At 42.7% G+C, this 22,333-nt stretch overlaps 1 protein-coding gene across 1 annotated transcript in view; it reads left to right on the forward strand.

Annotated features, from left to right (window-relative positions):
* Positions 1-22,333, forward strand: part of LOC121285595 (voltage-dependent calcium channel subunit alpha-2/delta-1) — a 711,948-nt gene that overhangs the window by 544,919 nt on the left and 144,696 nt on the right. Inside the window, exons 13-15 of the mRNA XM_041202183.1 lie at positions 8,580-8,658; positions 8,808-8,857; positions 16,580-16,669. Of these exons, the coding sequence (XP_041058117.1) occupies positions 8,580-8,658; positions 8,808-8,857; positions 16,580-16,669 (219 nt within the window). The remainder of the gene's footprint in view (positions 1-8,579; positions 8,659-8,807; positions 8,858-16,579; positions 16,670-22,333) is intronic.

Genomic DNA, 22,333 nt, shown 5'->3' on the forward strand with positions numbered 1-22,333 from the left:
AATAGATATGCGGTAGCAATGTATAATACAACATATTTATCCAAACCTCCTCAATACAACTGGTGAAACCATTGCTTATTCCCTCATTAATGAGAAAATAAAAAAGTTTAGGACAGCAAAAGATTCTGTAGTACAGCTACTCAAAAACTAATGCCCCTCAATATCAGATCAGCTTCCACCACATAAAGAAAGTACTTGCGTTTATATAGCACCATTTGCAACCTTAGAACATCCTAAGACAATTTAAGCCAATGCAGTAGTTTTGAAGTGTGGTCACTATTGCAAAGTAAGCAACATAACAGCCAATTTGTGCATTGCAGGCTTCACAAAACAAATGTGCTAATAAGCAGATAATCTGTTTATTGAAGTTGTTTGAAGGAGAAATATTGGTCAGAATCCAAGGAGGACTCTTGTTCTTCTTCAAAATAGTGCCATGGGAACTTTTATGACCACCTGAGCAGACAGATGAGGCCTCTGTTTAACAGCCCAGGTGGAGGACTGCACCTCTAACAGTGCAGCACTCCCTCAGTATTGCACTGGAGTGTCAGTCTACATACTGTACTCAAGCCTCTGGGATTGGGTTTGAACCTACAACATTCAATATAGAGGCATTGGGTGGAATCTTGTTGAGGCATTGGGGGTCCTGCCTGCCAGTTGGAGAGCCAGCAGAAGACCCACGCTGCCTCTTTTCAGGAAGGCCTGCTGAACCACAAACCAATCAGTCAATGGCGAATCCAGCTGTGGGCCTTCCCATGGAGTCAGAAGTCCCTTGGGACAGAAGTCTTGCCTACTGAGAGCTGCCGGCCAATCAGAGGCTGGCGACTCTTGTGCTCAGCATTGCCTCTGGAGAGGCTGTGGCTGCTGCTGGAAGGACAGGCACTGGAGTCCCAAGTTTGTGGAGCAACCCAGGCCATAGGTAAGTATTGTGGAGGGGGTGAATTTCGTGCGGTGGGGTCATGGGGAGAGGGATGCAGATGGGTCAGCAGCAAAGTGGCTCTCATCTGTCCCCCTCCCTTCCCGATGTCAATCCCCTCAATCAGTCAAGGAATGCATGCCAACCACCATCACGACACCACCACCTCTCCCCCCCCACCAACCACCAGCCTGGAAGGTAACAAGCTGGCTGTACCGTTTTACTGTCATGCTACATGTCATCAGGCCTGCTTCCCACTGGGCTAATTTCCCACTGGGCTAATACCAGCCGAGGCAGAACGAGGCCCTTAAGTGGACACTAATTGGCCACATATGGGCCTCAACAGGCAGCAGAGTGGGAAGTTCAACCAAGGGCCTTCCCGCCCAGAACTTAATTCTGACAGAGGCAGGAAAATGGCAGGGTTCCGGTATGACACCGTCGCTCCAAATCACATGCCCTTCCTGCCTCCAAGCTCACCACCAGCGACAGCAGAAGATTCTACCTCAGGTTGCTGCCACTGAACAACTGCTGATACCTACACAAACATTTAGTTTTGTCAGACCCTTGGGGTCTCCAGCCCTTCTTTTGACAGTATCAGAGGAACTGATGCACTGGAGCAAGACTATCAAAATATGCATTTCACCAACCAACCCCCCCCCCCCTTTATAGTTCCAACTGGAACATATAAACTAAAATGTATAAAACCAAAGCAAAATACTGCAGATGCTGGAAACCTGAAATGAAAACGGAAAATGCTGAAAATTCCCAGCAGGCCAGGAAGCACCTGTGAAGGGAGAAAAAGGTTTAATGTTTCAGCACGATGACCTTTTGTCAGATGCTGCATGACCTGCTGAGTATTTCCAGCATTTTCTGTTACTAAATCAAATTTATATTTCTCATACTTGCACAAGGCAATGAGGCATCCATAGGATTTAAAACATAGGAAATGTTACCTCACCAGGGTGTACATTTGTACTTCTTGAAACTGAGGATCTGGGAAAACAAAAGTGCTTTCCATAGTGGGAATACGTTGTCTTGTAACTGCCAAGCTCCAGGGCGTTGTACCCTTGGTTGGGGGGGCACCCCAAAGATGCACTGGGGCCCTCCACCCACCAGAAATCCACATATAAGGATTGCATGGCAATTGACAGGGAAGTTCGAACTTCCATTGGGCAATTGCCCTGCACATGGACCACCTGAAATTACGATATAAATCGTAAACTTAAGATGGTTCCGGCTGTCTTACAGTAAAAGTTACCCACTAACCCTTCCCCCAAACACCCACAGGACCCACTAACTACCCTCCTAACTCCGATCAGAACCTCCTGACTGCCCTTCCTATTACTCGACTACCCTCACTGACCCTCCATGAGACCCCTCAAATACCCCCGACTACCCTCGCGCAACAAGACTACACACTCACTTCCCCCCGGACTAACTTTCTCTCCCAACTAACACCCTCCGACTACCCCTCCCTCCCTCTCCCAACTACTCTCCCCACTCCATCCCACTGAGCACCCCCCCGACTACCTGACCCCTCTGCCCACTGACCAATCCCCCACTGACCACCCAATCCCCTGACTACCCCTTGACCACCTGACCCCTGCAGTGTCCACTCCCTGAGCACCTGACCCCCTACTGAGCACCACCCAACCACCTCAGCCCCCACTGACCACCCCCCGACCACCTGAGCCCAATTGAGCACCCTCCACTGACCATCTCACTGAACACTTGATCCCCGCATCCAATCTACCCTCCTTCCCTCCCCGCCATTCTACCTGCTTACCTCACACACATACCTTCTCCATGGCTTCTCAAAGTGGCTGGACCTTAAAACTTATTTGCTCTATGGCAGCTAGTGCCATAAAAAAGGGGCCGGGCCTTCCTTACCTCTGATTCAGCTTCCCATGACTCAAGGCCTTGGCAACCCGCTGTACTGCACTGTTCTCGCCCAGCCTGAGTCGGAAGGTTGTGCGAGAAAGGAGCAGCTGGATTTCAAGGTAAAAAATTAGGAGTGGAGTGGCAATCCGACTCTTATTTCCACTCCATGGAAGTTACAGCCCATTTATCCACTTACTTTCATGTTTTCATGAACTTACATCAAATACCAGACAACTGCCATTTGCCCATGTTCCCAGCTCACTATCTTAATTTGGCCAATTTCAGAACAAAGCAGTCTAAGTGCTTTCTAACTAGTTTGCTTAGGAATAATGGCTTGAAAGTGATATTTGAGCAATGCTGTGGAGCAAGATTTCGAGGAGGGCTGAGTAGCGAGAACAAAAACAGAATTACCTGGAAAAAGTCAGTAGGTCTGGCAGCATCGGTGGAGAAGAAAAGAATTGATGTTTGGAGTCCTCATGACCCTTCGACAGAACTTGAGTTCAAGTCCAAGAAAGAGTTGAAATATAAGCTGGTTTAAGGTGTGTGTGGGGGGAGGGAGAGAGAGAGAGAAGTGGAGGGGGGTGGTGTGGTTGTAGGGACAAACAAGCAGTGATAGAAGCAGATCATCAAAAGATGTCACCAACAATAGAACAAAAGAACACATAGGTGTTAAAGTTGGTGATATTATCTAAACGAATGTGCTAATTAAGAATGGATGGTAGGGCACTCAAGGTATAGCTCTAGTGGGGGTGGGGAGAGCATAAAATATTTTAAAATACTTAAAAATAATGGAAATAGGTGGGAAAAGAAAAATCTATATAATTTATTGGAAAAAAAACAAAAGGTTGAATTCAACAACTTTAGGTCTTGAGCCCCCTCCTCCATCCCCACCCCCTTTCTGTTTCCCCCTTCCTTTTGTTTTTTTTCCAATAAATTATATAGATTTTTCTTTTCCCACCTATTTCCATTATTTTTAAGTATTTTAAAATATTTTATGCTCTCCCCACCCCTACTAGAGCTATACCTTGAGTGCCCTACCATCCATTCTTAATTAGCACATTCGTTTAGATAATATCACCAACTTTAACACCTATGTGTTCTTTTGTTCTATTGTTGGTGACATCTTTTGATGATCTGCTTCTATCATTGCTTGTTTGTCCCTACAACCACACCACCCCCCTCCACTTCTCTCTCTCTATCTCTCTTCCCACCACCCACCCCCCCCCACACACACCTTAAACCAGCTTATATTTCAACTCTTTCTTGGACTCGAACTCAAGTTCTGTCGAAGGGTCATGAGGACTCGAAACGTCAACTCTTTTCTTCTCCGCCGATGCTGCCAGACCTGCTGAGTTTTTCCAGGTAGTTCTGTTTTTGTTTTGGATTTCCAGCATCTGCAGTTTTTTTGTTTTTATCGCTGAGTAGTGAGCATTGTTTTTCAGTGTTAGCAATAAACATCCGAGGAATGAACTCGCTTTTTTAATTCAATCAGCCAATTAGTTTATCTTAAACTGTCAACCATCGTGCTCTGATGCATTCATCCAATGCGATTCTGGAGGAGAGAGGAAACACAACAGCTTCTTTGATCTTTAAATGTCCCAGTGGAACTAAGTGGCTGCCTTTGTCCAAAATTAGCCAAGAATCATTTAATTCAGGCAGTCCTTTCACTTCTATAAATTGCTACAGCTATTCCCGGACATGAAGTTATGTTGTGTTTATTCCTTTGTTGTGTGTATATACAATATCATTTGGATCTAGGCCCATTGTAAAAGTGAACATGAACTTACTAAACTGGCAGCTGAAGACTTTTCCAGTAATTGAATGCTTCAGAGAATCTCGTGTGACACAGCTTGTTTTCGGCCTGTTAGGGACTGGAAGCTTCATGTGGTCTTTGCCCTTGATAGTAGATGTGAAGAAAAAACAATGCCACATGGCCACTTTTACTGTAACCTTAGACTGAGAGCCAGCAGTACTATATTAGCATCATTCTTGGAAACACTCAGCAGGTCTGGCAGCATCTGGGGAGAGAGAGAGACAGAGTTAACGTTTCAGGTCAATGATTTTTCATCAGAATTTGGAAAACTTACAAATCTAATAGGTTTTAAGCAAGTGCAGGAGGAGAGAATAGATGAAGAACAATAGGGAAGTTCTGAGACAGGATGAAAGAGGGGAGACCTTCAATGAAAAAGGAGTTGGTGCTGTAGTGCCAAAGGGAGTGGTAATGGAGCATGTAAAGAAACAAAAAATGTGTCCAGAGGAGGTGTGAATGAGAGAATGAAAGCAAAAACAAAGAAAAAACGAGAGCAAAACTGAAACTTGCAAAGATTACAGAAACAAAGTTGAGGCCGATTATGGTCTGAAATTGTTGAACTCAGTGTTGAGTCTAGAAGACCATGAAATGCCTAAACGCGAGACAGTCCTGCTGAGTGGAGACCAGAGCTCCAGTTCAGATACCAAACTAAAAGCAAAATACTGCAGATGCTGAAGTTCCAAAATTCTTTGGAGAAGAGTCATATTTGACTTGAAACGTTAACTGTTTCCCTCTCCACAGATGCTACCAGATGTGCCAAGTTTTTCCAGCACTTCTTGTTTTTATGTTTGGTTTAGATGTCTGGATTGACATCCACTCTGGATGGTGTGGGTGATCCCCCCTCATTGTATTGTAGGTTGCGAAAGCCTGTGAAATCCTTCCTTAATATAGGACTTAACATCCTGTTGGCTCATATAAAGCTGCTTACAACCATGGAGGATAGGTTCATTTTGGAAGAGGTACAAGCCAGTGATGGTGACAAGGACAAGGGCATTTGGGGTCCAGCAATCAGTATTAGGGCTAAGCTTAAAAATCTGAGAGTCATCCGTGTTGTGACTCATTCTCTTTCAATGCGTCATTTTGAAAATCTTGGTCCTAATTCACAGCCTGACCCCTTCATACCTCTACAATCTTCTTCAGTCCTATACTCCTGTACATGCCGCCCAGTCTCTTGACTCTGCCTTCTTTGCATTCTCTTCGTCTCTCTGCTCCAACTTAAACTGCAAAGGTTTTCCCTAACTCCACCTCACACTCTGGAATACTCTACATCAACACTCTGCCATATAATCTTTCTGCCTGTGGAATATTCTGCTTCCTTTGAAGGGACTTAGTGGCATTGATTGAACATTCATGTTCTGGTGTGTATTTCAGTTAACTTCAGGCATTGTCAATTGTGATAAAATGTATTCCTGGAGGTTTCAGCACATGACTTTCTCCCACACCTCAGCCATTATTCGTCCAACACATCCATCCTTGTGATGCATTGCCTTCCTTTTCTTTTATTATTCATTCATGCGATGTGGGCTTCGCTGGCTGGGCCAGCATTTATTGCCCATTCCTAGTTGCCCTTGAGAAGGTGGTGGTGAGCTGCCTTCTTGAACTGCTGCAGTCCAAGTGGTGTAGGTACATCCACAGTGCAGATAGGAAGGGATTTCCAGGATTTTGATCCAGCAACAGTGAAGTCAGGATGGTGAGTGACTTGGAGGGGAACTTCCAGGTGGGTGTTCCTATCTATCTGCTGCCCTTGTCCTTCCAGATGGTAGTGGTCATGGGTTTGAAAGGTACTGCCTAAGGAGCCTTGGTGAATTTCTGCAGTGCATCTTGTAGATGGTACACACTGTTGCTACTGTGCATCCTGTACCAATTGGAAAGCAAAAAGACTCATTATCCAATTGTATGATGCTTGGCTGCCTTTTTTCCCACTTTCAATATTTTTATATTTGGTAAAGAGAAATATTCAAAGGAAGTTACAAAAAAAACCTATTATTTTAATTTCCCAATGATTTTTCTCATGCTGTTGGCACCAATGTGACCCACACTAGCCCAAATCCACCCCACACTGTTGGCACCAATCTGATCCACACCAGCCATCCAGCCAACTGAGCAAATTGGCCCCATAAGCAGTCCGAGTTACTGTGGCAATTTACACTTTTACAAACATGTTGTAGCCTGGATTTATGGATAATGATAGTAGAGGCTCCAATTTCTTTCCATCACATGGCTGACCAGGAATCTCTCTCAACCTTACTGCCTGCCATTGGCATATGTTGGAAGCATTTGCAGATTGATACTCGATCTGTTTGGCCAAGTTGTGAATGCACCTTCCTTGCCCATCAAGTCCTGGCAGGTGCATAACAAGATTTTATAGGAGGAAAGAAAGTATGTGCATTTATATAGCACCTTTCATGACCTCAGGGGATCCTTGCAGCCAATGAAGTGGTTTTGAAGTGTAGGCACTATTGTAATGTAAGGACAAGTGGCAGCCAATTTGTGCACAGCAAGGTTCTACAAACAGCAATTAGCCAAATGATCACAAAACCTGTTTTAGTGATGTTGTCGAGATTAGATTATTCTTCAAACCATTATCCAAGACAAAATTAATTTTCATTTGGAAAATCCCGGATCCAACATGGATTTGTGAAAGGCAAATCATGTGTAACAAACTTGATTGAACGCGTTGGTTACTTGGAGGTTGATGAGGGTAGTCCAGTTTATGTTGTAAATATGGATTTTCAGAAGGTCTTTGATAATCTGCCATTTAACAGGCTTCTAAGCAGGATTGAAGCCCATGGGCTTAAAGTGACAGTGACAGCGTGGATACCAAATTGACTATGAGACAAAATGCAGAGTAGTAATGGGCAGTTGTTTGTCAGTTGTATATAGTGGTGTTCCCTAGGGATCAGTTTTGAGACTATTGATCTTTTTGATATATATTAATGACCTGGTCTTGGTTATACAGGATATAATTTCAAAGTTTGTGGATGCCACATAACTTAGAAGTGTAGTTAACAAGGAGGAGGGTAGTGGCAGACTTTGCCCATTTCACCAGTGGTAGACTGATGACATGGGCAAGAATTTGGTAGATGAAATTTAATGTAGAGAAATGTGAAATGGTGAATTTTAGAAAGAATAATGAGGATAGGCAATATAAACTAAAAGGTATAATTTTAAAGGAGCAAGAGCAGAGAGACCTGGAGATCACATACACAAATCTTTGAAGGTGGCATGACATGTCGATTTGGCAATTAAAAGAAAACATATGGACCCTGGATTTTATAAATAGAGTACAAAAGCAATTAAGTGATGCAAACCCATTGTAGATCATTGGCTAGGCTTTAGCTGGAGTATTGTGTCCAATTCTGAACACCACACTTTTAAGAAAGGTGTCTAGGCCTTGAAGAGGAGATTTACCAGAATTAGATCAGAGATGAAGGCTTTCAGTTAGGTGGAAAGACTGGAGAAGCTGGGCTTGTTCTCCTTAGAGCCTAGAACATTAAGGGGAGGTTTACTAGAGATGTTTAAAATTATGAGGGGCTTTTACAGAGCAGATAGGAATAGATTGTTTCCACTGGCATGAGAGTCAATAAGCAATGGATACACATTTAAAATAATTGCCAATAGAACCTTCAAGGAAATGAGGACAATTATTTAATGTAATGAGTTGTTATGATCTTGAATACAATGCCTGCAAAGATGTTGGCAGCAGATCAGTGTTAACTTTGAAGAAGAAATTTAATATAAACTTAAAAAGGAGAACAATTGAAGGACTATGGGGAATCAGTAGGTGAGTGGGACTAATTAGACAGCTTTTTCTATGAGTTGGAACAGGCATGATGGGACATATAGCCTCCTTCTGTACTGTTAGATTCTGAGATTCTATAATATAACTACACATACAGCAGGATAATGCAAAATGTGTTAATAACTCAATGAAGATTTCCTCACTTACTAAATAGCCATCATTTTTCATTTTAGGTGCGAGTATTTACCTTTTCAGTTGGTCAGCATAACTATGATAAAGGACCGCTACAGTGGATGGCCTGCGCCAACAAAGGTACTTGATGACCTTTCCTTCAGGGTCACACTTGAGTGATGATATATTTAAAGGAAAGTTGTCCGTTTTTAATTGTTCCACCTCCACATTTTCAATTTTCAGTAAATGATTCTGAACACATTATTAAATATATTCTTTTAATATTTCAGGCTACTTTTTTGAAATTCCCTCCATTGGAGCAATACGTATTAACACACAGGTAATAATATTATTGTTTAACTTACTAAATTGAGCAAATCAATTTGCCAAATATCCTTGGGTATTCTATGGATTTAAAAAAAATTTGAGGAACAGATTGAATAATGGATGATTTGTACGTAAATGCTTGGAAATTTAAAAGTGTTTCTGTGGTAAAGATCCCAAATAATATGCAATTTGGTTTGAGACATTTTACTGCATTAAAAGCTGTTCATTATGCCGATAGTTTGCCTTTAGTTTGCCTGTTGACATCAGACTAATGAATTTTAAGAGATTTTTGCCACAAAATTTGGTTGAGTGGCACTCACATTTTCAGTGCTATGGGTGACACTTTGGTACCAAAATGCCATCTGTGCCACACTCACCTATATGTGGCGTGGGCTGTGCCAATGCCATCTTGAGTAGGTCGCTAGTGCGGGTGTTGGGAATGTGTGCTGGAAGTTATGCCAGGTAGGCAGATGATGACACCAGTCACTGTTGATTTGAGTCTAACAGTGTCATTTTCCACCTCAATGCTCCAGCTAAGTTCTCTTAAACTCACGCAGTTGGACATGTGTTCAGCAACAGGAGGGACAGCCCCACCAGCTCAGTTTAAATGGATTATCAATCACTTCTTGTTAGGTTCTGATTGATTTCTATTGATTGTTGCTGAGTTCTTACATATGTTTGGAGGTTCACACTGCTATTTAAAGTTGCTGAAGTTTACAGGAAGTGGCATGGCAAGTGACAAAGTCCTTAGTTGTAACTTCAAGAGTTCAACTCAGACCACTTGTTTCCCATCTTAGGTGAGATAGGTTTGATCTACCTTGGCCTGCAGGGGGGAACAAGCAGAGGTGACCCAGAGGAGGACAACCTGCTCAACAAGGGAGGAGGAGGAGGATAAAAGAGAAATAAACACTTGCATTTATATAGTGCTTTTTCATGACCACAGGGCCTCCCAAAGCACTTCACAGCCAAACAAGTCAATTTAAAATGTAGTTACTGCTGTAATGTAGGAAATGTGACAGCCATTTTGCACACAACAAGCTCCTACAACAGCAATGTGACCAGATAATCTAATTTTGTCATGTTGAGTGAGGGATAAATATTGGCTAAGATAGTGCTCTCCTTCAAAATAGTGCCATGGAATCTTTTACATTCACATGAAAGGGCAGAGGGGACCTTGGTTTAACATCTCATCCAAAAGACGGCATCTCTGACAGTGCTACACTCCCTCAGTACTGCACTGATGTTTCTGCATTGATTTTTGTGCTCAAGACCTGGGGTGGGTCTTGAACCCACAATCTTCTGACTCAGAGGCAAAAATGCTACCAAGTCAGCCACATCTAAGGAGGGAAAGAAAGCATGGAGCAGGAGATGTTATCCATCCAGCATCTTCAGCGTGCCTTGCTTCTATATTAAACGCAGCAAGGAACTGTGTGTGCAACATCTTTGTTTTACTCACGAGGTGCTCACTGAAATCTGTCGCTTGTAGCAGGTGAACTGCAGCCTCAGGGTAGGGTAAGGACGGTTTTGTCAGTGGCTGTGCAGGTGACCGAGGCCATGAATTTATTTTGCCTCAGGCTCCTTCCAGGCTGGAGCATGCAATATTTCCAACATCTCCCAGTTTGCCATGCCCTGTTGCATGAGAAAGTCACTGAAGCTCCGTATGCAGAAGGAACTAAATACGTTTTAATCCTCTTTTGCCTGATAGAAACAGGTGGAGTGAGCACGTGCCTCACCAGAATAGCAGGATTCACATAATTTTGCTGGCGCTGGATGTAAATTCTGAGAATCTGCTATAGCATTGCTTATAATAACTCATATTTTACCATGCAAGAAACAATAGATTACCTGCACCGTAGCAGCAGAGCAGTGATTGCAAGTGTCAGAGCAAGTGTTAGTGCTTCTGTATCATCAGTTTCTTCTTCCTTGACCATTTGCTCCTTCACCACTGTCTAGCTAAGTGGCAGTTTTTATGTATCTGAAAGGAGAAAGGCACAAGGGTAGTGTTGTGGTGAGGAGAGTGAGGCAAAAGAAGAGATGCATGCATACACCATCTGCAGCTTGTAAATCGGAAATGGTTGTAGGATGGGGGCAAGTGGGATGTGAGGAGGAGGATTTGATATGAGCAAACATGGCCTCATTCATGGCTACTACAGTAATGGCAAGCACCATGTCCTTTATATCTCCCCAAGTCATTCACCATCCTAACTTGGAAATACATCACTGTTCCTTCACTGTCACTGGGTCAAAATCTTAGAACACCCTCCCTAACAGCACTGTGGGTGTACCTACACCACATGGACTGCAGTGGTTCAAGAAGTCAGCTCACCGCCACCTTCTCAAGGTAAATTAGGAATAAGTAATAAAGGCTGGCCCAGCCAGTGACGCCCACATCTTGTGAATGTATCTTAAAAAACGAGTGAGGACAGGCAGTGATGCCCGTCCCCACTGTTTGGGTGCTGCTGCCTGCAGTTGTGTGCCATCATAACTTGCAAGAGAGAGGGAAGTGTGTCAGTATGTGCAATGCATTATAATTAGGTCATGGTTCAATAACTGATGATGGATCCAAGCTGCAAAATGATGGTGTGATGCGTAAAGCAGTGCTAAGTATGTGCAGGTGAGGTGGCACTATGAATGCAAGGTATGCAGCGTGGTTGATAGAGATCATTGATGGGTGAGTTACGTCATTATTCAGCACAGTTCCTGCTCGGACACCTTCCCCTGCCAACGTCCAGCACCTCCTGCAGCTAGATACGCCTTTTTAAGAGGTACAGGCTGACTTTTAGTAGTCGAGGCTAGCTTTAAGTGGTGTTTGCCTTGCATGAACATTGGCCCTCCTGAAGCCGCACATGCTGCATGCTTCAGAAGGAACAGGCAGCGGTTAATTGCACATAGCGATCCCTGCACATGTTTTTGATGCTATCCAATTGTGCCCCTACGGTGTCACGACAGACATGTTCCCGCTCAGACCCTTCTATCTTTGTTATTTATAAAGAAAGACATTATTTCAAAATTCAGACTACAGTGCACGTACTGGAGTTCAAGCACATTCAGTTGAAATACATTACCCTTTCACCTCTGTGACCTCAGCTTCAATCAGCTAGATTGCTGGGAAGAAGCTCCTCCCTGACATGTCCAAGGTTCAAAGTGAAAGTTTGGTTAATCTAAATCCACTTTCTCGGGCTCAAGCCCACTGCTCAATATTGTGAAAAGTTTTGCATTAATTAGCATTCTTTCAGAAAGGTCACCAAGAGGCTGGTTTGGGATTTTCTTTTGAAACAGAAGGTTACAATACTTCGGGTTAGAGTGGAGGGATTTTCATTTCAATCTGATTTAGACTTAGGAGATATTGATGGCTTGGGTCAGTAAATGGGCAAATAAAGTTCATACCAATAACCAAGATCCCTGATATTGGCATACATACTTTGGTATATAAACATTTTGAGACATCCCTGGGACACTTTCGAGGACTCACCAACACACATGCACATTTATGTCTCTTCTTTTTACAAAGTGTGAGGATTTAGCCTCTAACTGACCTGAGGAGGCAGGGAGATAGATTTTTGTGGCATTAAAGATTAAAGATAGCTGCACCATAGCAGGCAGAATAGTATGTTATGTGTTCTGTGGTAAAATGCTTCTGCACTTATTGCTATATCCTCTGATTTTCTATAAGCCATGCATTTGCTGCATCTTGTGCCTAGTGTGTGCCACCTGTGTCACACCTCAAATGTCATAGTTCACCTGAGCAATCATATTAAAACAATATTATGGAAACTTGTCATTTTCTGTTAATAATTTACCTTTGATAAACTAGGTTCTCAGCAAGAGTTCCATTTTAACAGTTAAACATTACAACTGCACTTAAGATCCAAACAACCCAAGATTAACATTGTAAAGAAAACTAATTATAATATACAATGTAAACTACATTAAAACAGTGTGTTCTGTTGCTGCACTCCAGGCAACATACTTTATCGTCGCTGAAAAAAGACATGTCGAAACTTTTTGTCTTGCACTCATCAGGACATTCGCACAAATACCAAATGTAAAGGAAACAACAGTTTATACTTCATGAGAAGAGACTGCTGATTGGTTGGCAAATGGGCTCTGATTAGTAGAGGCATTGAAATGGAGAATGCACCAGTTAACTGATGACTGACAGTTAACTGCCAAAGGGGTTCTCTATTACCATCTACCATAAGCCTACCTTCAATGGTCAATATACTCGTTGGGATTCCTATAGTACCACACACTATAAGATTGGCCTTATCGGCAACCTCGTAAATAGGACCCAAGCCATTTAGTCACCATGCAAGCTTGATGCTGAAATAGAGCACATCAAAGCTTTCCTGGGAATAATGGCTACCCTGATCAGATCATTGCTCGCTGTATATCGTGCAAGCTCATGAATGTGCCAAAGGCTGCCACTCTCAGTCCTGAAAAGTGCCCAGTCTACTTCAGATTACCCTGAAAGGGTAAGGTATCTCAAAAATTTGAGCAACGGGTGAAGCTAGCCATTTCATGCTGCTACTATCCAGTAGCAACATGAATGGTATTTGCCACTATCTGAATGCTGCCACCAAGCCAAAAAGACATTCTGTCTTTCACACAAATGAGTAATGTGGAATATGAATTTCAATGGCAGTTTGATGCTAGGTATGTATGATGTACATCCCAAAGACGAGCGGATCGCATCAAACAGCATGTCCCTTCGATTGTTCTCAGCAGGCAAAGTACTGACCATACTCAACCAGCCCGTGTTTGCAAAACTCACAACACAGTGTCCAACATGAGCTGTGATTCCACGAGTGGACAACATTTGCTAAACAATCCTGAGTATGCTAAGAGTTACGCTGACAACGAATTTAAGATTATCAGCCGGGCTCACAGTTTGACAACTTACTTCAGCCAGAAGCTCGTATATTAATGCACAGGGCCCTGTTCTTTGCAGACAGAAAGTGCATGTACACACATTGCACCTGTTTCAACTGAACAAAATAGGTGACAGCCATTTTCTGGTTCATTCCCCTGGGCAATGGGAGTCAACCTGCCTGGTTTGACTTTAAAGAAAGCTTGGCAGTTAACTGTCAGTCATCAGTTAATTGGTGCATTCTCCATGGCAACGCCTCTACCAATCAGAGTCCCGTTATTAACACTCTCATGAAGTATAAATTGTTGTCCCCTTTACATTTGGTATTCTTGTGAATGTCCTGATGAGTGCAATTTGAGAAACTTCAATATGTGTCCTTTTACATTGATTCTCAAGTTCTGAACTACCAAATGACTACTTGTATACCCAGCACACTTTATTAAAGATGCCATATACAATGTTGGTACTAAAGACCATAAAACCATAAGACATAGGAGCAGAAATTAGGCCATTCGGCCCATCGAGTCTGCTCCACCATTCAATCATGGCTGATAAGTTTCTCAACCCCATTATCCCGCCTTCTTCCCGTAACCTTTGATCCCCTTACCAATTAAGAACCTATCTATCTCGGTCTTAAATACACTCAATGACCTGGCCTCCACAGCCTTCTGTGGCAATGTATTCCACAGATTCAGCACTCTCTGACTAAAGAAGTTTCTCCTCATCTCTGTTCTAAAAGGTCTTCCCTTTACTCTGAGGCTGTGACCTCGTGTCCTATTCTCTCCCACTAATGTAAACATCTTCCCCATGTCCACTCTATCCAGGCCTTAAAGTATTCTGTACGTTTCAATCAGATCCCCCCTCATCCTTCTAAACTCCATCGAGTATAGACCCAGAGTCCTCAAACGTTTCTCATATGTTAAGCCTTTCATTCCTGGGATCATTCTCGTGAACCTCCTCTGGACCCTCTCCAGGTCCAGAACATCCTTCCTGAGATACGGGGCCCAAAATTGCTCACAATATTCTAAATGTGGTCTGACCAGAGCCTTATAAAGCCTCAGTAGCACACCCCTGCTTTTATATTCTAGTCCTCTCAAAATAAATGCCAGCATTGCATTTGCTTCCTAACTACCGACTCAACCTGTAAGTTAACGTTAAGTGAATCCTGGACTAGGACTCCCAAGTCCCTTTGCACTCCAGATTTCTGAATTCTCTCCCCATTTAGAAAATAGTCTATGTCTCTATTCTTCCTACCAAAGTGTATGACCTCACACTTCCCCACGTTGTATTCCATCTGCTACTTCTTTGCCCATTCTCCTAACCCGTCCAAATCCTGCAGCCTCCCCACCTCCTCAATACTATCTGTCCCTCCACCTATCTTTGTATCATCTGCTAGCTTAGCCAGGATGCCCTCAGTTCCTTCATCTAGATTATTAATGTATAAAGTGAAAAGTTGTGATCCCAACACTGACCCCTGCGGAACTCCACTAGTCACCGGCCGCCATCCTGAGAAGGACCCCCTTATCCCCACTCTCTGCCTCCTGCCAGACAACCAATCTTCTATCCATGCTAGTACCTTGCCTCTAACACAATGGGCTCTTATCTTACTGAGCAGCCTCCTGTGCGGCCCCTTGTCAAAGGCCTTCTGGAAGTCCAAGTAGATAACATCCATTGGCTCTCCTTTGTCTAAGCTACTCGTTACCTCCTCAAAGAATTCTAACAGATTTGTCAGGCATGACCTCTCCTTGAAGAAACCATGCTGACTTTGCCCGATTTTACCATGCACTTCCAAGTATTCTGAAATCTCATCCTTAACAATGGACCAATCTTACCAACGACCGAGGTCAGGCTAATCGGCCTGTAATTTCCCGTTATTTAGTTTAATATATAATTACTTCTGAGATAAACCTGAAACAGATGAGCCCACACTGATTTGCAAAGCTCTCTCACTGTCCATAGTTGCTTATAACAATTAAAGTTTCTAACTTTCAAGGGATAGGCCATCTTAAACAAATCTGCATCTCAGCAGCAGTGTAATGGTGAATGGTGTAATGTTCCTGTCATTATGAAACTGGAAGATATGGAAATAATATCAAAGCACTCCGCTTACTGCTCTTTCACACCCACTGGGACTGAGGTTGTACAAAGCCTTGGTCAGACTTCATCTGGATTATCACATTCAGTTTTGGGCACCATACCTCAGGAAGTTTTATATTGGCCTTGGAGAGAGTGCAGTGGAGATTCACTAGAACATCTCTAGAGCTCATAATTTATGAGACAGGCTGTAAAAACTTGACTTGTTTTACAGAGGGTTTACAAGGTTGAAGGGTGATCAATGTTGAAAATGATCAAGGGATTTACTAGGGTAAATGCAGAGGAACTATTTCCTCTCATGGCACAATTCAGAACAGGGGGCATGATTTGACACCCTCCTGAACTCCCTCTGCCTAGGGTCATCCATTTGGTTTAGGCAGCCCACCAGCTGTATGTAAATTTGGCTTGGCTATTAAAATTCACTGGGCCACCCACCATACCTCTGCACTGGTCTGTTGCCACTTCCTGCCAGTCAGTGGTCCCAGAGTTCATGTTCCCCCTAGTGGAACATTTGAATCACTATGAACAACTACATAGAAGGTCCACTTGCACATCGTATTCTGCGGTCTCTCTATAAGGAAATTATGATAGTACTTCCAGTAGACCAATCTATTATGGAAGAAGCCTATATGTTCTACTGTGTATTTTTTCTTTAAAATCTTAATATTTCCACATCAATAAAGCATAATAGAAAGTAAGAATTATTTTTTGTGATTACCATTGTGGAAAACTTTGACTGCTGTGATCAATTATAACTGTTCATTTTTATAGGAATATTTGGATGTACTTGGAAGACCAATGGTTTTGGCTGGCACAAAAGAAAAACAAGTTCAGTGGACCAACGTATACCTGGATGCATTGGTACGATATGAACAAATTATACTTATTACTGTTTGCATTTGCATTGAGTGAGGAATATTTTTAAAGAAAGGTTAAAAATAGACATAGCAAAGCTGAGAAAGCATGCTACTGGAAGAATTCATTCCTTTTAACATACACCTTATCTGCTTTTGAAATAGTGGGAATGTGAGCAGTGATTAATAACAATCTTGTCAGGGCACATTCAAATAGTTTAAAGGTACAAGCAAAATACTGCGGATGCTGGAAATCTGAAACAAAAACAGAAAATGCTGGAAAAACTCAGCAGGTGTGGCAGTATCTGTGGAGAGAGAAACAGAGTTAATGCTTCGAGTCCGTATGACCCTTCTTCGGAATGTTTTTATTTAAATAGTTTTCCTGCTTGAATTAAACAATATGTGATGCCATTGAGTACCTGAAAATGGAATTATTTTGAATCAGATGTATCAGGTCTCAATTACACTGTGGACCTTTTATTCCAAGCAGAAATATGATGCCATGACAACTGAATGGCTCCAACCAGGAAAACCCAGAGTAATCTGACAATGAGGATTAGAAACAAAATGTCTTTTATCTTAAAAAGCAAAGTGAGTGACAGGATTGAAACAAAAAACAAAAAACTGCGGATGCTGGAAATCCAAAATAAAAACAGAATTACCTGGAAAAACTCAGCAGGTCTGGCAGCATTGGCGGAGAAGAAAAGAGTTGACGTTTCAAGTCCTCATGACCCTTCGACAGAACTAGGCGAATCCCAGGAAGGGGTGAAATATAAGCTGGTTTAAGGTGGTGGGGGGGGGTGGGGTTGGGTGGGGGGAGAGAAATGGAGGGGGGTGGTGTGGTTCTAGGCAAAAGCAGTGAAAGAAGCAGATCATCAAAAGATGTCACAGACAGCAGAACAAAAGAACACATAGGTGTCGAAGTTGGTGATATTATCTAAATGAATGTGCTAATTAAGAATGGATGGCAGGGCACTCAAGGTATAGCTCTAGTGGGGGTGGGGGGGAGCATAAAAGATTTAAAGATATTTTAAAATAATGGAAATAGGTGGGAAAAAGAAAAATCTATATAATTTATTGGAAAAAAACAAAAGGAAGGGGGAAGAAACAGAAAGGGGGTGGGGATGGAGGGGGGAGGTCAAGAACTAAAGTTGTTGAATTCAATATTCAGTCCGGAAGGCTGTAAAGTGCCTAGTCGGAAGATGACAGGATTGAGTTCAATTTAATTTCACTCCTTTTAATAAATCGTTCAACTCCTTCAAGTACATTTGCAGCACTTTCTGCCAAAAATCTTGATGTGATATTTAGCACCGCACTTAGTTTACCCTTTATGACAGTTTTGGAAATTGTTCTGAACAGAACACTTTCAAAAATACACTCCTGGCAAAGAAGGTATTACTAAGGTATTTATTCTAAGGAAGCTCTCAACTATTCTCGCATTTATTTTCATTTTGTAAGGCTGCTGTTTTATGAATGCAAGAGCATACAGAATTATGATGGGCTGTTCAACATGAATCGCTGAAATGAGACCTACAACACTGACATAAATGTGGATGAGTCATGTGGTCCAGCCTCTCTGATAGCATCAACATAACAATACAGCTTGCACTTAACACTTCAAAAAAGTACTCTCACCCTACATCAGGTTTATTTTCTGGATCATCAGTTACCCCTCTTTGTTTTCCTTTAATTTGATTATCACGTTTTTGATTTCTGCTCGAATTTCGAAATCTGCACCCAGGACCAGGAAAGCTGCTCATTTCTGTTGCACCCAGGGAGATCAGTCAGGGATCGAAACATTAGACATAGCCTTTAAGTCACCCTTATGATAAGGGAAATGGTAGCATAGTGATAATGTTGCTGCATTAATAATCTGAAGACGTGTGTTCAAATCCCGCCATGGTAGTAGATGGAATCTAAATTCTTTTAATTAATAAAACTGGAATAAAAAGGCTAGTCTCTGTAATGATGATCATGAAACTACAGGATTGTCATAAAAACCATCTGGTTCACCAATGTTCTTAGGGAAGGACATCTACTGTCCTTACCCATATTGTTTAATTACTATCAGCGGGGTTTTCCGCACCCGCCCGCCACCGTGATCTTCCGGTCCCATCGCGCAAGTCAATGGATTTCTGGCTAGGGCGCTGTCTCGCCCCCGACAGGGCCGGAAAATCCCGGCCTATGTGACTCCAGACCCGTGCCAATGTGGTTAATTCTGATATGACCCAGCAACTCAGTTGTAGGCAGCTCCTCATCAGCTGCTGAAGGGTAGAAAGGGATGTCAAATAAATGCTGGCCTTGCCAGAGATGCTGACACCCCAAGGATGAGAAAAGATGCAGCTGAGAGGCACTTTGGGCCTGAACTTCTGCGGAGTGGCACTCAGAGTCAGATTGCCACCCCGCTCCTGCTTTCTTACCATCAAATCCTATCGATCCTTTCCAGCCTGACCTTCCGTATCAAGCCAGACGAGAACTGTGCAGGTCAGCACACTCCCAGAGCCTCTGTTGAGGGCCTCAGAGCCCGATGCAAGGAAGCCACATTCCCTCTTTTACGGCACTGGCTGTCGTAAATCAGGTAAGTTTAAAGGTCTATCCACTTTCAAGCCAGGGAGAAGGTAGTTTGTAAGACAAGCGTTTAGAATTTGTTGGGTCGGAGAGTCGGGGGGGGGTGGGTGGGGTAGTCGAGGGCCTTGGGGAGGCCAGTACAATTGTTACCCAGAAACTAAATTTTTCTGGGTAACTATTGATGTAACACAATAGGAACCATCCGAAGTTTGCAATTTAAATCGCATTTTCGGATGGTTTCCAGTGCAGGGCAATTGCTCATCAGAAGTTTGCACATCCCGGGCAATTGCTGTGCAGTCCTTAACTGGGAACTTCCGGGGTAAGTGGGGGAGTTCCCCGGTGCATTGTTGGGGTACCCATCAGTTACACTGCCCTGGAGCCCGGAAGTTACAGCCCAATGTGACAGTGCTTGGTGCATCTACTATAACCTGTATAAAAATTGTAGATGTATCCTCTCTTAAGAATGCTTTTCCCCTCTTGGTCCATCTCACACAAGCACTTGTAGACAGTATTTAATTTCCTGGTCCCACCAAGTACTTGTTTTCTTCAAATTTTAGTGAAATATTAGTTTTCTTTGGTTGAAGGCTGCAGCAGGAGGCTCATGACTGTTAGGCGTTGTGGTGGGAGATACATGGTTGCAATGGGTTTGTGGGGTGGTATCTTCCCGGCACTGTAGAGGTGGGTTGCAAGGCCAGACCGGGAGCAAATTTGCAGTTTAAGGTGTCAGGTCAACAGCCTGACGCGTTCCCACCTCCAGGCGATTTTGCTGGAGGCAGGTTAACAAGGACAGTAACCATTTTCCTGGCAGCCTCGGGGGTAGCCATTTGTAATCAAGGAGCTAATGAAATGTCGGGGAAGATTCCACCAGGATCTTCCCAGTGGTGGAGGGGACTCCCACTGAGTGCTAAACCTGACAACTCTGTGGAGGCAGTCTCCCAGTGGTAGGCCGAGGAGCCAGTGAGGCCTGTTTTATTTCCCCACATGCCCCAAAAAGCCAGGGATGCTCGAGGATCACGGACACCTGCATCTTGTGCAGGGTCTCCCCCTCCACACTGATGGACTGGCAGCTGTGGCAACAGGAATTTCTTTACAATGTCATAATTCTTAAAAGGAACCTCCATCCTCAGGCACCCTTGTGGTCTCCTGCCTACCCAGCAGCACCCATCCCTCCCAGTGGGGCTGCTATTGCTGCAGGCCCCTTGGACCTTCAGCCTCAGGAACCCACCTGCCTTCTTTAATTGAATGGCGGAGGCAGACAATTAGGAGGCAACCTCCTGGAAGATCTCACCGGAGCGCAGACATTAGACACAAGCAGGGTCAGGATCCAGAATTGGTCTCAATTCCTGAAAATATCCAATCAGCACAAGTTTCCACCCATGTTGCACTTTTGATTATTTCTCTTTCTGTGTAGTGAGTTAATATTTAATCAAAATATCCACTCAACGTGTTATTTGGAGGGTAACTTGTCAGTCAATAGGAACAGGTGGCTTCTGTGTTTCCTTTATTGTTCTCTTCGTGAAGACTTACACCTCCTAAGCCACCTGTAGTCATGTTGCTCCTGACCAGCTGGCAGCATTGTGAGAGTGAGGACTGTGTATTCAATTTTCTCTCCCTGCTGCAGGTCTGTAGCCAAGGGGACGATGAGTGAAGTTGAATTCTCCATTTAACTCTTTCCTATAGAAGCTTGGAGAGACGGCGGATTCATTTTGTCATGGGTGGGGAGAATGTATAACCCAAATACGTTTATTAAGTATTAAATCTGGTGCTCTAACCACAATAACAGCTTCCTTCATATATCAATGTTGTAAAGTAACACTTAGCTACCAGTAACCAGTAGGGAGTGTAGGAAGCTATTAAACAGCTGTTCAGGAGTTTGTACATGCCATCTGTGGAGCCATGCATGTTGTACTTTGTCCCTAAGTATTCAGCTCAACCTCTACTCATTTGCCCTTTGTAAATTATTTGAGCTATCTATAGCATATGGCATCTCATATGACATTGACGATAAATGAGAGCAATCTCTTAATGATATCATAAATACTGAGTTAGTACAAAAGGTTAATCTCATTGCTTTCAGTCGTACTCTGAACTGGTTTAGCGTAAAGTGCTATTTATCTTATCAGCCCGCTCATTCTTCATGAAGCACAAGAAAGCTCCCCACCTCCATATTTATTCCCCTAGTTCAAATTAGTCTTGCTTTTCTCTCCTTTTAATTAAATTGTCAACACTTTTCCTAATTACTGCACTGTGGTATAGGATTCAAAGAACAATGACCAAATTTACTAAGTTTTAGATAACATGCTTTACTGGAATTGTCCAGGATATTTTAGGAATCTTTCCTTTACCCTGTGAAGGTTCTATTTTTGTTTATTTTGATCAGCCTCTTAGGGGAAACATTATCGAATACAGATAATAAATCTGAATCACAGCACTTTTTCTAATTTTGTGCATTAAAAAACATGTTGAAGGATCAAGATCTTTCCCTGTAGTTGTTAGAATTTTAGTGATATTTTCTTTTTGTGGCAATTATTAATGCCATATTTTCTTTTGCCAATTTTAATTTTCCTCCCAAAAAGATTTTATTACTTGCCCAGCACTTAGGACATATCAAATTGCACACAACTGTGCTTCAGCAGAAGATTAATACATTGTACGTTATATGGTATAATGTTCCTATTGTTAAAATACATTATATCCTACAACATACTGTGAATAGCATCATGGGAGGTCCAGTAGTATGAATACACAACTATTAGAAGAATGATTTAAAATAATTTGTTATCTGCATAGTATATTATTTAACTATAATCCTGCCCCTTATCTCTTCCAACATTTTAAAACTCACCCTTACTCCATGACCTGGTCCCAACCTCTGACCAAGTATCTAATATCTGCCAGTCTTGGGTTTTGGAAAAGTTTTTTTAATTAAAATGTGTAAACAGGAAAGGCACATGCATCAGAGATATACAATGCAAGGGATTAGTACGTACAAGCTTGAGGAAACTGACAGCAGGAAAGTGTTATGAGAAAGCAGGAGAGCAAAAGAGTGAAAACAGTCAGACAAGCAGAGGTGGGGATAATGACAAAACTATGAGGGGCATAC

This window comes from Carcharodon carcharias, chromosome 13 (assembly GCF_017639515.1).
Source record: "Carcharodon carcharias isolate sCarCar2 chromosome 13, sCarCar2.pri, whole genome shotgun sequence".
Classification (NCBI taxonomy): domain Eukaryota; kingdom Metazoa; phylum Chordata; class Chondrichthyes; order Lamniformes; family Lamnidae; genus Carcharodon; species Carcharodon carcharias.